This window comes from Macaca mulatta, chromosome 5 (genome assembly GCF_049350105.2).
Source record: "Macaca mulatta isolate MMU2019108-1 chromosome 5, T2T-MMU8v2.0, whole genome shotgun sequence".
NCBI classification, from domain to species: domain Eukaryota; kingdom Metazoa; phylum Chordata; class Mammalia; order Primates; family Cercopithecidae; genus Macaca; species Macaca mulatta.
In genome coordinates, this window is record NC_133410.1 from 107668240 (window position 1) to 107684652 (window position 16413).

A 16413-nucleotide genomic window follows, 5' to 3' on the forward strand; every position below is an offset into this window, starting at 1 on the left:
CATCATGTGGGCCAGGCTGGTCTCAAACTCCTGATCTCAGGTGATCTGCCCACCTCAGCCTCCCCAAGTGCTGGGATTACAGGTGTGAGCCACCGCGCTCGACCTGATGTGTGTGTGTTAAACCATCCCTGTGTCACTGGTATAGAACCCATTTGATCATGGTGGATTATCTTTTTATAATGCTGTTGGATTCAGTTTCCTAGTGTTTTGTTGAGGATTTTTGCATCTATGTTCATCAGGGATATTGGACTGTAGTTTTTTGTTTTTTGTTTTTGTTATATTCTTCTCTGGTTTTGGTAATAGAGTGATACTGGCTTCAGTGAATGATTTAGGGAGGATTCCTTCTTTCTCTTTCTTTTGGAATAATATCAGTAGGATTGGTACCAGTTCTCCTTTGAATATCTGGTAGAATTCAGCTGTGAATCTGTCTGGTCCTGGACTATTTTTGCTGGCAATCTTTAAATTACCATTTCAATCTCACTTTTTGGTTTTGGTCTGTTCAGGGATTCTGTATCTTCCTGGTTTAATCTAGGAGGGTTGTGTATTTCCAGGAACTTATCCATGTGCTCTAGGTCTTCTAGTTTATACACATAAAGGTGTTCATAATAGCCTTGAATGATCTATTGTATTTCTGTGGTATCAATTGTAATATCTCATTTCATTTCTAATTGAGCTTGTTTTCTTCATTAACCTCACTAGTGGTCTATCCATTTTATTTATCTTTTCAAAGAACCAGCTTATTGTTTCATTTATCTTTTGTATTTTTTGTTGTTTCATTTAGTTCTGCTCTGATACTGGTTATTTCTCTGCTGGATTTGGGTTTGGTTTGTTCTTGTTTCTCCAGTTCTGTGAGATGTGACCTTATATTTTCTATTTGTGCTGTTTCAGACTTTTTGGTGTAAGCATTTAATGTACAAACTTTCCTCTTAGCACCACTTTTGCTATCTCTCTGAAGTTTTAATAGGTTGTGTCACTATTATCGTTCAGTTCAAAGAATTTTTAAATTTCTATCTTGACTTCATTGTTGACCCAGTGGACAACATTGTTGACCCGCTCATTCAGGAGTGGGTTATTTAATATCCATGTATTTGCATGGTTTTGAAGGTTCTTTTTGGAATTGATTTCCAATTTTATTTCACTGTGGTCTGAGAGAGTCCTTGATATAATTTCAGTTTTCTTAAATTTACTGTGACTTGTTTTGTGGCCTATCATATGGTCTGTCTTGGAGAATATTCCATGTATTGATGAATAGAATGTATATTCTGCAGTTGTTGGGTGGAAGGTTGTATAAATATATTAAGTTCATTTGATGTACAGTATAGTTTAAGTCCATTGTTTCTTTGTTGACTTTGTCTTGATGACCTGTCTAGTGCTGTCAGTGATGTATTGAAGTCCAATCCCCCCGTGTTATTGTGTTGCTGTCTATATCCTTTCTTAGGTCTAGTAGTAATTGTTTTATGAATCTTGGAGCACCAGTGTTAGGTGCATATATATTTAGGATTGTGATTTTTCCTGTTGGACTAGTCCTTTTATTATATAATGTCCTTTTTTGTTTTTAACTGCTCTTGCTTTAAAGTTTGTTTTGTGTGATATAAGAATAACTATTCCTGCTCACTTTTGGTGTCCATTTTCATGGAATATGTTTTCCTACCCCTTTAAGTTTATATGAGTCCTTATGTATTAGGTGAATCTCCTGAAGACAGCAGAAACTTGGTTGGTGAATTCTTACCCATTCTGCCAGTCTGTATGTTTTAAGTGAAGCATTTAGGTCATTTACATTCAATGTTAGTATTGAGATGTGAGGAACTGTTTTATTCATTGTACTGTTTATTGCCTGAATACCTTTTTTTTTTTTTTTTTTTTTTTTTTTTGCGTTGTGATGTTGTTATATAGGTCCTATAAGAGTTACGCTTTAAGGAAGTTCTGTTGGTGTATTTTGAGTATTTGTTTCAAGACTTAGGGCTCCTTTTAGCAGTTCATGAGTGTTGGCTTGGTAGTGGCAAATTCTCTCAGCATTTGTCTGAAAAAAGCTTGTCTTTCCTTCATTTATGAAGCTTAGTTTCACCGGATACAAAATTCTTGGCTGATAATTGTTTTAAGGAGGCTGAAGATACAACCCCAATCTTGTAGGGTTTCTGCTGAGAAATCTGCTGTTAAGATGATAGGTTTTCCTTTATAGGTTACCTGATGCTTTTGCCTCACAGCTCTTAAGATTCTTTCCTTCATCTTGACTAGATAACCTGATGACTGTGTGCCTATGCAGTGATGTTTTTGCGATAAATTTCCCAGGTGTTCTTTGAGCTTCTTGTATTTGGATGTCTAGATCTCTAGCAAGACTGGGAGAGTTTTCCTAATTATTCCCTCAAATACATTTTCCAAACTTTTAGATTTCTCTTCTTCCTTGGGAACACCAATTACTTTTAGGTTTGGACGTTGAACATAGTCCCAGACTTCTTGGAGGCTTCATTCATTTTTAATTCTTTTTTGTCTTTGCATTGGTCTAACACAAAAGCCTGTCTTCAAGCTCTGAAGTTCTTCGGCTTGTTCGATTCTATTGTTGATACTTTCCAGTGCAGTTTGCATTTCTCTCACTGAGTCCTTGACTTCCAGAAGTTGTGGAATTATGGAAGTGGTTATGCTATTTCACTACTAACCCTTTCATATCCTGTATCATGTTTTTGATTCTTTTAAGTTAGACTTCATTTTTATCTGGTGCCTCCTTGATTTCAGCTTAATAATTGACCTTCTGAATTCTTCTGGCAATTCATAGACCTCATCTTGGTTTGGATCCATTGCTGATGAGCTGGTATGATCTTTTGCATGTGTTATAGAACCTTGTTTTGTCATATTACCAGAACCGTTTTTCTAGTTCCATCTCATTTGGGTAGACTATGTCAAATGATTCAAGTGATTCTCCTGCCTGGAGGGAAGAGCTGGGATTCAAGGGCTACTGTACATATACTTTTGTCCCATGGTGTGCTCCCTTGATGTAGTGTTCTCCTCCTACCCCTAGGAATGGGGCTTCCTAAGAGCTGAACCGTAGTGATTGTTTTTGCTCTTCTGAGTCTAGCCACCCAGCAGAGCTACTCAGCTCCGGGGTGGCACTGGGGAGTGTCCGCAAACTGTGTGATTTTATGATGTGATTCATCTTCAGGTCTTGTAGCCATGGATACCAGCACCTGTCCTGATAGCAGGGGGGTGAAGTGGACTCTGAGAGTCCTCAGTTGGGTTTTTGTTTAGTGTGCTGGTTTTGTGTTGGTTGGCCTCCAGCCAGGAGGTGGCACTTTTAAGAGCACATCAACTGCGGTCCTTTAGGGAGGATGCAAACTTGCTTTAGGGACACCTGGTTAAGTATGGTTTCTTGGGCAGTGGGCAGAGCCATAGAGCTCCTAAGATTATGACCTTTGTCTTCAGCTCCCAGGGTGGGTAGAGAAAGACCACCAGGTGGGAGTCAGGGATAGGTGTGTCTGAGCTCAGCCTCTCCTTGGGTGGGGCTTGCTGCGGCTGCTGTGGGGGATGGGGGTGTGGTTCCCAGCCCAATGAAGTTATATCTCCAGGTGGATTATGGCTGCCTCTGCTGAGCCATACAGGTTGCCACGGAAGTTGGGGAAAACTGGCAGTCATGGGCCTGATCCAGCTCCCACACAGCCCACAATCCTAAAGGCTGGTCTCACTCCCACCATCCCCTAACAGCACTGAGTCTATTTCCAGGCAGCTGATGGCCAGAGCTGAGAACTTACCCAAGTCCATGAGCCTCCATGTTGAGAAAGCAAGCATACTCACAGTTTTTCAGCATTTCAGATAGTCTGCAGTGATGATCCAGTTCCTTCAAAGGGTCTCTCAGCTTTTCTGCTATGTTCCTGCAGTAGTTCTTGGAGCAAAAGTTTGTGTTGTGAGTCTCCATGTCTGATTGGGAGCTGCAAGCTAGTCCTGCCTCTTATCTGCCATCTTCCCAATATCTTGTTCATTTTTTGTTGTGCTTCGAAATATTGTTATTTAAAGTGTATTCTTTATAAGTTTTAGAAATTTCTTTCACTCTCAGTGAATGGATTTGTGACTCTCCATGAGTTTTGATATGGATATGAAAATTGTTATTATACTGTGCCACTTTAAGCCCTGAACCGATTATATATGAAATAGATCTTATCAATCAAATCCTCTGCTTAGTGTACATTTTAGACAGCTATTGTGTGATATAAGTTGGTCTTAATATTTAAGTTACAAATACTCTGTAAAGATTTGTTGGAAAATATACCAACAAGTTTTCACAAGTGAATCTTTAAAGATAGATTCTCAATTAATGCTAAGAAAGTGCTGTTACCTTGCTTGACTTAATGGCATAAGTAATATACATTTTTAAAAAGTGTGTAGGCCGGGCGTGGTGGCTCACACCTGTAATCCCAGCACTTTGGAAGGCGGAGGCAGGCAGATCACGAGGTCAAGAAATTGAGACCATCCTAGCCAACATGGTGAAACCCCATCTCTACTAAAAATACAAAAATTAGCCGGGGGTTGTGGTGCATGCCTGTAGTCCCAGCTACTTGGGAGGCTGAGGCAGGAGAATCACTTGAACCCCGGAGGCAGAGGTTGCAGTGAGCCGAGATAGTGCTGCTGCACTCCAGCCTGGCGACAGAGCAAGACTCCGTCTCAGAAAGAAAAAAAAAAGAGTGTGCAATGAGGGAACATTGAACTAGACTTAGACTTCCCAAGTTGCAATTCAGAATGCTGATATTTAATCATCACCATTTCTTTAAGCAAATTCTTCTCTCTGCATGTATGTGTGTGTGTCACTCTCACAATCCATCCTTAAGGTGAATAGTAATTTATCAATATCTGTCAAAAGCCCCATTCATTAAAAAAATTATTGAGTACCTACTATATACTAGGCATTTACCGTCCACAAGGAGGAAACGTAGTAAAATCCAAAGTTAGGATACACTGTAAGACATGCCACAATAGTTAGATTCAGTGGTTGTATTTTAGGTCTTTTCCTCACCCTTGGTGTACCTGATAATAGTGTTTAACGTGGTAACATTTTTTTTTTTCTCATTTGTGAGACATGATAACCATGACACAAATTTTATTGCTGCTTGCTTTTGATTACAGAAGGGTAATGGAAGTGCAGTAACTCTTTAGATTTAAAGCCCTGCTCTTACCTAATGTGAAGAATGATCACACTTGTGCTGGAAACTACTTTGTGTGAAAGATCATCATTAAAGGATTTAATAGGACTTCAAAGAGTGGGCTGCACTTTTTCCAGTGGTTGGATGCTTCATAGTTAAATGAAGAAAATTGAGATGTAAATTATATTTTTAGGAGTGACAGCTCAGGATGCTTCATAGGTTAGCTGTTGCTTACGAGAAGAGTGAAAGGTGAGCTTACACTTAGGGATACACAAGTTTGGATAAGGAACCTTTCGAAAATTATTTTTAAGTGAACAATACTCTTGATAATGTAACATGAAGTATAGAGTTAACTATGGAAAACCAATTTATATGGACTTGTGCAATGATAGCTGTTGTATTTAAAAATGATTTGTTATCTAAATACTACTGGAAAAAGTGAGTTGTAAGATACTTCTAAAGATGACTTATGTCACTGGTTTTGCTAAAGGAACATAATATTATCATTTATTCCTTTGAATCTTTAAATCCTGTTATTTTAATAAAATGCTTTTACTTTGTTTCTCAGGCTGATTTGTCCAAAGAAAGAAAAAAGCTGTATAATCATTCCTATAGTGGTGGTTAATATTTTTTGAACCCAGATCACTATTATTGTAATACATGCTTTGCTTTTCTTCTCATATTTGGTAATAACATAATTTCTAGTATAGAGATTGTGTTTATGCCTTGCAAACAATTCTCAGTAACACATGAGTTAAAAAGCTATGTTATAGACAATTCGGAGGAGGGGGGTGGAAGGAAAGGAAGAGATGAAAAGCACTGTGACTCTGAAACATAAATAGGTAATTTGCTTTGAATTGTATTGTGTTTTTATTGCTTCAAATTTGTTGAATAAGTTTGTATTGTATACCTTCACATTATTGAAGGTCTGAACATTTAAATTTGTAATCCTAATGTTCAGTTTTCTGAGACATCATCCACATTAAAATTGCCCAGTAATTTAGATAATTTACATCTATGTTATGGAAAACAAAAATTTGGAAATTAGATTTCTAACTGAGATTTGACCAGTGTTCTTGGCTGGTTCCTCTAGCTAGTTACTCTGGCAGTATAGGAATTTTCTGTGATCTGATGAGCTGATTAGCATATGGTCCTGTTTTCTGTCTTTATAACAATACAATAAAACTAAGTGGATAAAACTGTTTTGTTTCATTTTAGTGTGGATTTCCTCAAAATTTTTCAAAATTATGAACATAGTATTTCTGAGGTCTTACTATATAATTTGTGTGTGTGTGTGTATATACCATAAGAAATTACATATTTTAAGTTGTATCGTCTAATATGATTCAGCAACAGTAATAAAGATATGACCTAGTTTCAGTTCTTATATTTAGAAAATGAAAATCTTTCAAATTGTAACTAACTTCATAGCTATAATTCCTTTGTGAGTCACTTCTTTTGCTGATCTTTGTTCTACACTTCTGTAGCTGAACAGTACAGTCCACGTGGTAGCTACTAGCCAAATTTAGCTGCTGAGCAGTTTAAATGTGGCTAGTCTGAGTTGAGATGTAACTGTAAGGGTAGAAAACAAACACTTGGATTTTGAAGATATATTGTGAAGATGATAATACAAAATGTTTTGTTAATTTATTGATTTCCATGTCAGAGTGCTATATATTGAATTGAATAAAATATTACTAAAATTAATTTTTCATCCGTTATTTTTTAATGTGGCTATTAGTAAATTTAAATTACACATGTGGCTCACATTTATGGCTCACACATTTCTCTTGGACCTCTTCTAGAGGGCGGTTATATTTTATATAAGGTATCATTTAGAATGACACATATTCTTCTTTTAATTTCTTTTCATTCTTATGTTCAAAAGTTAGAAAGTAGTCTAAAGCTATTTATATGTTCCAACAGTTAAGTGACATCTGTTTTATACAATGTAGATGGACACATAATGGAAGTTATGTTTCACCATCACTTGACCACTTTTTGTAATGTTGAATTATATTGGTGTGCCCTAGAAGAGAGGGAATAAGGAAAAAAGAAACAAATCAAGCTCCTGGACTATAGGAAATGCCATTAACAAAGACCATACTACTAATATTCAGGAATTACATATTATGATTTAGAGTTATACCATATGGTTTTCTTCGATAATAGCTGATTTTGAAAACCAATGGTAAAAAGTTGTATTTAGTGATTTTTCAACCTGAAGGACAAAAACTTATACCAATAGAATATCACTTATTCTATTTTTTTCTCTAACACAGCATTGTCATTTGTGAAAGGAGTGAAAGTTTTCACATCATAAACTTCTAGGACACAGGGAAGTTCTGTTAGTTCCTGTATGATGCCAATGAGAATAATCTTATTTTGCCTAAAAAGTGATTGTCTCTTTTCCCCATCCCACCCCCATTTCCATGTTTATTTCTTTTGTTTTGTTTTTTTCTGAAAAGACATATTTAATGTCCTGCCTAGGTTTATTTTCTATTTATTCACAAAATAAAGAATAACACTGTTATGTTTTGTATTTGAAATTGTAAGGTACATTTCTTTTTTCTTTTATTTTTAATTTAACTCTTTGTTTTACAGATGAGGGCAGAAGTGCAGTTGACCAAGCAGGTGGTGCACAGATTGTAATTGACCATTTAAGGTCACTGTGCAGTTTAACAGATCCCGCCAATGAGAAGCTCTTGACTGTCTTTTGTGGCATGCTGATGAACTATAGCAATGAGAATGGTAAACAAAACTGAAAACTTGCTTTATCTCTGGGGGAAAAATTAAAAATTATCTTTACTATAGTGCAAAACAAAAATATTTGAAAAATGATGAACAAATTATTCATAAGTGGCATATAAAATTAATAATTAGCCAACATTAAATTTCATGTTTCAAAAATGTAAAATGGTTAATTTACTAACTGGGACTAATTTTTGAAGGGCTGCCAGTGTTGATCATTATCAAAAACAAAAACTCCACAGCCATATAGTATGATTTAAGCATTCTTACTATGAACATTTTAAAAATAAACAATATTAAAATAGTTTTATGTTCATTATATATATACCAGTAGCTTTAAAATATGAACACTGTTTGCAAAAGTAAAATTATTTTATCTAGATGCTAGGTTTACTTTGAATAATTTTTTAAAACTCTAATAAAATCTGGCTTTAGAAACAAGTTCAGAGCAGTTGCAGAGATCTCATTTTAGAAATTTAATAAATTATTGTAAACAGCAGTTTCTTTTCTCTGTAAAACACTTTTAGACCCTAGCAAAAAGTGACATGTCAATAATTTTCAGACAGCCTATATGGTTAATTAAATGAATATAAATCTGTGATATTAAGACTTCACAATACATTTGTGTCACAGAATATCCATTTGTTTGTTTATCATCTTATATGAATCACTGTGTGGATTAGACATTCAAATTTTGTTATGTTCCTGGTATGTAACACAAATAAGGTCTTTCTGTGGTTTGTTTCATAATGGCATTTTAAGTTGTGATATTTTGGCAGAGACGTATTTTATTTGTATATTAGACATGCAGTATTATTCTTTACTTTCATGTGTTCTAGAAACACATGGCCCTTTTGCCATATTTTTTTTTCCACATTTGATAGTTGTGGGTCCAAAGAAATATTCTCAATAATTAAAAAAAAAGATAAACCTTGACAATAAATGGCTACTGACATTTGGCCCTTGATGTTAGTGATGACAGTGAATGGTAGGGACTGTGGTAAATTGAAGAGCCCTTGTCGTATTGAAAGGGGAAAACCACCACTCTTCTCTAGCCAGTTGTTTCTGTATGACGATTTGGCCAAATACTGCCCAATCTTTTTATTTTGGGGATGGGAGGTGGGGGAGAAAGCTGAAATATCTAACTTGTTACATGACATCTGAGTTTTAAATGTTGGATGGCATATTTTTAATACTATAGAAGCTAAACAGAAAGTACCTTCAGGTCTCATCCTGTCCAAGGGCTTTCAGTTTTAAGTCTTTGAATTAGGATAATAGCGTTTTTATTGATCAAATGGCTTACCTATTACACTTGAGCTAATAATAAATGGTAGTCTTCATAGGATCAGTTACATCTATTTTTCCTGTCTTCTGGTGGAATCAATTTTGAAGAGCAAATGCCCTAAATATAAACATGAGAAACAGAAACGACAGAGCCTGAGAAATCCACAAAATACATACATATTTCCTCAATAATTGAAATTTAACCATAATACACAGGTATCTGAATTGCATTAAGAAATCATTGGTCAGATTTTCATATTGTTTCCTTTGCTTTTAACTACATTTGGGCTTGGACATTTGAGAAAGTAGGAAGAATGCTAAATGGGAAAAGGTTTTAGAAATATAAATGAAAGAAATTTTATGAAGTTATTCCAGTTTTGGAAGTAGTAGAATTAGTCTTGTTATGCATCTAAACTAGCCGTTAGTTCTTTGAGGAAGCTGTTAAAAAAAAAAATCTGTATAGAAGTATTAATATATCAGATGGCTGGTCTTCAAATGCATCACTATTTCCAATCCAAAGCAGTGATTAAGTCCCTATTATAGTGTATCCCAGTGTGTAGAGAAGTGTTATGATTAACAGCATGTGGAGTGCACAGTCTAACTGTATAATATATATGTGTTTTTTAAAGAGTAGGCTTTTTTCTAGAGCTCAGGCATTCCCAAGAAATAACTTAGAGATTTCAGAAAGCTATATTAACTTTTCTCTGAATATTATTGGACAAATGGTCTTTTTCTTCCATTATTTCAAAAGCTGCAGTTTGAATGCAGCTTTTAAAACTTATCGAATAAAAAAGACATAATCTTGAGTATTTTTAAGAAACAAATGCGAAACTTGTAACTATCATCATCTTTCCTCTACTTCCTTTTTACATTTTGTCTGTCATGAGTGTCTTAGTTTGTGAAGTGATTTCTTTTTCTTCTAATGTGCTTTCACTGAAATTATATCCTTTTTGTTTGTTTGGCATAATTATTAAAGTATCTTTATTGTTATGTCCATTATTTGCTTTCTCTTTTCCTTTAAATTTATGTTTGAAGACTTAACTATTACATTGTCTTTACTGACTTCAGATTGTTTGGTATTGATCATGTGTCCCTAGATAAGTCCCTGAAACAAAAAATAACAGCTTTTTGAAACTCAGGAGGCACTTTCTATTAGCACTAATAAGTGAAGTTTCTTTTTATATGTATTTACTATGTAGAACATCAGTATACAACACTCTGCTAATTTATGAGTAAAATATTTGAGTGACAAATAGCTTTTTCCTGCTGTAGCAGAAAAGCTAACTGTCCTTGGACCCAATAACTTAAGCCTTATCTGTGGTTAGAAAGTTATTGTTCTTTAGCTGTATATATAAAATGTTTTAAATGTGCTGATTAAAAAAAAAGTACTGAGAGTATTCACAAAAATTCACCAACATAGTTTCCCTGAAGAGAATATTTTCAAATTATTTATTAGTCCTAAAATTGAAACTTAGAATGTCTTGATTCAGATGCTTCCTGTTCATACAGTAAAACTCAGAACATATCTACTTTTTAAAGCCATTAAATAGGGAATAAAACAAGTTTCCTGAACACATGCAAGTCATTATATGTTATGAAAATACTCAGTAAAGTCATTTTTGTACCATTTGCTAAAGCTGTATATGATTCATAATTTATCAGTTTCAAAAGTTTTAAACTAGCTCAAGACTCTACACTTTCAAGCTATGAGCTAGATATCTACTTTTGTTTCCCTATTGGTGAAGCAGTTAAAACTTAATACTCAGGTAAGTGTAGAATAATCTGAATAGCAAAAGTTATAATTGCTTAGCCAAAGACTTGTATCAATAATATTGTATAAATAAAATAATATTTAAATAACACAAATAAAACTTTCTTTCATAAAAATCATTTAAATTCATCCATTTTGGAAAAAATTATACATGTTTTTCATGTGGCGAAAAAGCACTCTTTGATTCTGTGGCTCATGAAAATAGCCTGAATATTTGACAATTATGGCTATAGAAAAGCATGTTGACAATTTGACGTTCAGTTTGAGGGAATGTGTTGAACTTGCTATTTTTTTTCTTCATTTAATTACAACTTTAGTTACTGTGTAAACCAAAGAACTCAAACCTTTAATTGTAGGTATTTTAACCTCATTAGTTTCTTAACTTATCTGTTTCCTAGCTTTGGTTACCCAATGCCAAATCATTACAGTAATGACTGAAAATTTTGTTCAGTCATCCAGCTGTTTTCAAATATAACACTGTTTTAGCACATAGGATTTTGGAAAATATTCATTGATGGACTTTTCTGGATACTTATTATTGTCTAAAATTTTCATTAGCAAATTCAATACTTGGAAGAAAAACATGTTATTGGAATGCATTTGCTTCATTAAGTAAGTTAGAAGCATTACAAACTCTTTCCCACTGTATTAGTTGATGCTCCTTATCTACACATGGTACACGGTGGCAGCAGAAAGGGGCATTGAAAACACACTGGTAGTAACAAGTACCAGATCTGTAATTAAAAATTTCCCATCCACAACTTGTTGAGTCTGCATATGTACACTTGAATTAATTGCACCTTTGAACAGAAACAAACCAGGGATCTAAAGCAAAGTGCTAAAGACCAAAACACCACCTTGTTGAGGAATCTATTGGTAGTCACCATTGTTGTACGTAGACGTAATTAATCAATAAATATCTCATGGAAAGTGTAATTGAGGGTTTAACTCTTTCTCTTAGTATAGTTGTGCTAGAGATACAGAGAGAAGGAAAATTCTTTTATAACTCTAAAGAAAGTGGTAAACGATAAACATTAAACACTAAAGTTACTTATTTTACATAAGCTATGCCATAAGAGAGAAAAGTAGAGGCAACTGAAAGATGCCATCAGGAAAGGAAAAAGTATCTTCTAAAATTATTAACATATGCAGTTTATTGCTTCTTCATCTGACCTATATTTTATATATACATGTATGATATGTGTATATATGATTTCTACAAATAGAGCCGATTTTTCTAATATTTTAATTACTCCTCATTATTGAAAAACTAATTTCTCTTTTTTTGTAGTTGCTGAAATCTCTCTGAGATACCTACATGGTAATTCTTATATTTATTTGCTGCATAGGCTGATGATAACTAAGCTATGGTTGAAGGGAGGCCATGTATGTAATTTAGGAAATGTAACACCTGTGGTATATTATTGAAGCATGACAATTGAATTTAAATATTAGGCTCATTGTTTAAATTCACTTGTTTAAAAAAGGCCTGTATTTCTTCTCCCCATATTAAAGATTGTTTAATGTGTAATTAACCTTAGCTGCTACTTTCATTTCAGTCAATAGCAACAATTTCTTAGTTCGTGATTAAAAACTAAAAAGCTTGTTGGCCTGAGCTGCATGTTTATCCTTATCTTTCAGTATTACAATACTTTATTACAGGTGAAAAAGAGCATTTCCTAGATGTTAGATGTTTAGAAAAATGATTGGCTTTGCATGAGTGAAGAACTATTTTTAAAGTTTACTTACTATGGTTACAAGCTAATTAATAATGTATATATTTCCTAAATAGTAAAATATTTTTGCCTTACTCTAAGGAAAAAGAACAAAACAAAATTTAAAAGGTAAAATTGTATATTTGCAATTTATTCTTTTGTATCTTATTTAAAGTTTTACTCTCTCAGAGATCCTTGTTCTGATACTGTCTTTTTTTCTTAATGAGACTAATTTTCCATCATACTACCTTACATGTATTTTCTGGGGTTTTTTTCCCCCTCTATTCATGAAGACATGGGAGACGTACATTTAAGTTCACATCTTTTGAAGCCCAGTTTGTCACTTTATACTCCAGTGAGCTAAATGAAGTGTGTTGAAGACTTACTGGACAGCTGAAAAGTACTTAGGCTTTTTTATTCTTTCTTTATTATACTGATGTTGTTCTTTATTTACTGTTGTTCTCTTTTTTAAAAATTTCTGAATTTTTGCTGTTTGTCCAACAGCTTTCTAGTCAGTTTGCTGAAGCAGGTTGCTTTCATAAAGTTCTACCACAAGTGTTATTTTAAACAAATTGTTTCACTAAGGAGTAGAGCAGTTAGTTATTCTGGTGCCTCTTGCTAATTCAACCTATTAAATTTGACCAATTAGACCAGGTTAGCTTTTAGTGATAATCTTCCTAGACTATTACTATAATAATGCTGTTACTTAATGAACAATCTGAGAGCTTGATTTTCAGTAGAGGTGTATCAAATGCACATTTTGGTCTAATTCCACATGGTCAAGTATTGGCGTTTATATTCAGCTTCATCTATTAGAGAATGAACTTATGAATGTAAGAAGCTGAAATTTTATCAGAAAAATAAATTATTATAGTCTTTTTGTAATTTTAGTAGCCTAATACTTAAAATTTGACATTATATTATTACAAGAATAATACTTTCTCAGCATTGTTAGCTTCTAGATTGCTCCTGCAATTATGATAGTACATTTAATATCATAATACCACATAGATGCCCACTTAGCTGAGGGCAGTGAAGGGGCAAAATATGTTTGGAGTTCCCCATTCTTTAATATGGTTTTCTCATTTTTATTTGCTTTATGTCTGGATTGAAGATTAATCATAGCCGTTATCAAGTATTATTTTCAAGATTTTTCTCATTGTGAAAATTTGAAGTGGAAAAGTTGGTTTTCTGATTTTGATTTCATCCTTACAGGATGTATATCACCATTAATTATTGGTGCATTTTAATATAATAATATACATTTACGTTTCAACTGATAGAATTTCAACATATAAAGCATATAGGCAAATTTTCTCTTTACATGAAATGCTTACCTATATTTAAAACTAAGTATTCAGATAGTAACAAATCTGAAAGACCAGCTCTTTACTGTAAGTGTTCCTATACTAGTTGAAATATGATGATATGAGGCACATAATCATTGATCATGCACAAAGTTTTAGGTTCCATAAATGGTGTTGAAGTAAGCATTGAGCTGTTTGGCCTTCCAAAAGCTGAGGCTAAAATCAGAGGTAAATAATAGATTAGAGCCAAATATCTGTATTTGCATGTCTAATTTAGGCCACTTACAAATTCCATTCAGAGAGGTGCTGAAACCAGAAAAGCATCATGTACAAATTAACTTTTATAAAGATTATTAATCCTGTTTTAACTATAAGTGAAATCCAACTAACACTGAACTGCCTATATTGTTTTATTTACCAAAAAAGTTTTTAAGTCCTACTTGAAAAACTAAAAAGTGAAATGCTTTTGGATATGCAGATGTATCTTGTTAACAGAATTTGTGCCTTGCAAATAACTTCTGTGCAATTTTAAACTGTAAAATCCAAATTATAATAATGCCCCTTGTTAACTAGAAAAGATTTTTTTTTAAGCTAATATATTCTTTTGTAAAAGAAGGGATTTCTATATTTTTAAGCATATGTTTGCAAGATACACATGTTGGGATATAAATTAATTTGACATTAGCTTAATTTGCTGTACCAAAATTCAAGCTTAAATTTATACTTACTGTAGATGTGATCTTTATCTCAGCAGTGCTGTATGAAAGCAGAGACTGGATTGGTTTCTCTTAATAAATGCTGCTTAAGCAACAGCTGGCAGTAGTCCTCTTTTAAAAAAAAAGACCACATTTAACTTAAAAGACCAGTTTTTTTCTGAGATGAAAGCGTAGAGTTTTCTTTAATCAGAATAAACATATCTATAGAATTTTTTTTGTAGCAGGATTCATTGTCACAAAAGTTGATCTGTAGCAAATAATTAACCTGGAGTAAATACAGGGAAAAATTATCTACTAGATTAGGGCATAATCACTCTAGTTGTCATTGTATTGAGAACAGTAAATGAGTAAGTTTCTTAATAATAAAATATTTTTACTATCTCTCATGATTTTTGCTTTGGCATTTTTTTGTTGTTGCTTCTGTTTTACATCAATCTCATGCATATAATTTTGCCATTTATATTTAAAACTTTTACAAAAGGGAAATTTTGCCATGTAGAGACAATTTTTATTTTCAGAACCCAGAAAGAACTTTAGAACTACCTTTTCTAGTTTTTTATTGTTAGCATCTAGGAAGAAATGTATAAATGTATTGTTTTAAACCTCCAATATTGTCAATATCAGTGAATCTTGACCTTTTTTTTTTTTTTTTGAAATTTCTATGTATCATTGAAATGTATAATAGGGCTTAAATTAAAGCGATAATCTGGGTGCAAAACACATGCATGTTTGACATAAAGAAGGCTTTAAAATAATTGAATTTTAAACACATATAAATAATCTAGTTTTATATCCTCCTTTAGAATAAAATTCTCCACTTTATAAACATTTGAGTATATAAAGTTTTTAACTACTAATCATCCCCTTGGTAGCCACATTTAAGTCAGTTTATTTTCAGTGTTAGAACTAAAACTCGCTTGAACTTGAAGCTCTACTTCACTATTGTATCGTTTCTAATTTTTAATTTTCATATCCTTTTTTGGAAATACAGATAAGTCATTAAGTCAAAGGTAGTTTTCTTCAGTCTTTATTATGCCCAAATCATTTTTAGCCAATTTGTATTAGAACTTTTCATCAAGAGTTTTATTTGCTTCCTTCACTGTTTCAACTATGCTCAACTCATTTGACTGTAGATGGGATTTTTAATGCAAGCCTGTAAATGGCAATATCATATCATTATACTGTGAATAATATATCTACGTACTAATGTAGAGACTGTATTTTGAATTGTGTTGTCTAGTTTTGACAATTTCATTCTTAAGTTCTGTTTACCAAAAAGCTTAATAATCTTACAATATTGTCTATCTCTAAGAGCCCTAGGAACAAGGTAAACCTGTTATAATCTTCTTAAGAAACTTATTTTTAGTAACTTCAGTTGAGCTACTGGAATTCTCAGCATACTTTTCTGGACCTATAATCTAGTTATACCAATGTTTTAAACATTAAACTTAAAACTCAGGGGGGAAAAGGTTCCTCAACTTGAGATCTTCTCTCCAGATCTCCATTCTTTGGAGTTTCCATGAGTGTGACCTGAAGAACTTGGAACCATTGAAATTCAAATGTAGGTAGGTAAGTGTTCACACCAGCGCATGCGTTGATTGCCTTATATCTCTTTGTATATGCATCTGTATTGCACCCCCTCAGTGCCTTTCTTCCTCTTCCTTCCCATAGATCATGTAGGGCCTGTGTCATTTTGATATTATGTAATTTTGTAAATCTGTATTTGGTCAGTATTTGTCTGTGATG

At 33.4% G+C, this 16413-nt stretch overlaps 1 protein-coding gene across 12 annotated transcripts in view; it reads left to right on the forward strand.

The window, feature by feature from the left end:
• RAP1GDS1 (Rap1 GTPase-GDP dissociation stimulator 1) overlaps window positions 1-16413 on the forward strand; it is a 171996-nt gene that overhangs the window by 105492 nt on the left and 50091 nt on the right. For 8 of the 12 annotated variants that reach the window (XM_015138862.3, XM_078002021.1, XM_015138854.3 and 5 more), the window contains exon 5: window positions 7728-7874. The exons of the other annotated variants lie outside the window; for them this stretch is intronic. In XM_015138862.3, the coding sequence (XP_014994348.1) occupies window positions 7728-7874 (147 nt within the window). The remainder of the gene's footprint in view (window positions 1-7727; window positions 7875-16413) is intronic. 12 annotated transcript variants of the gene reach the window in all.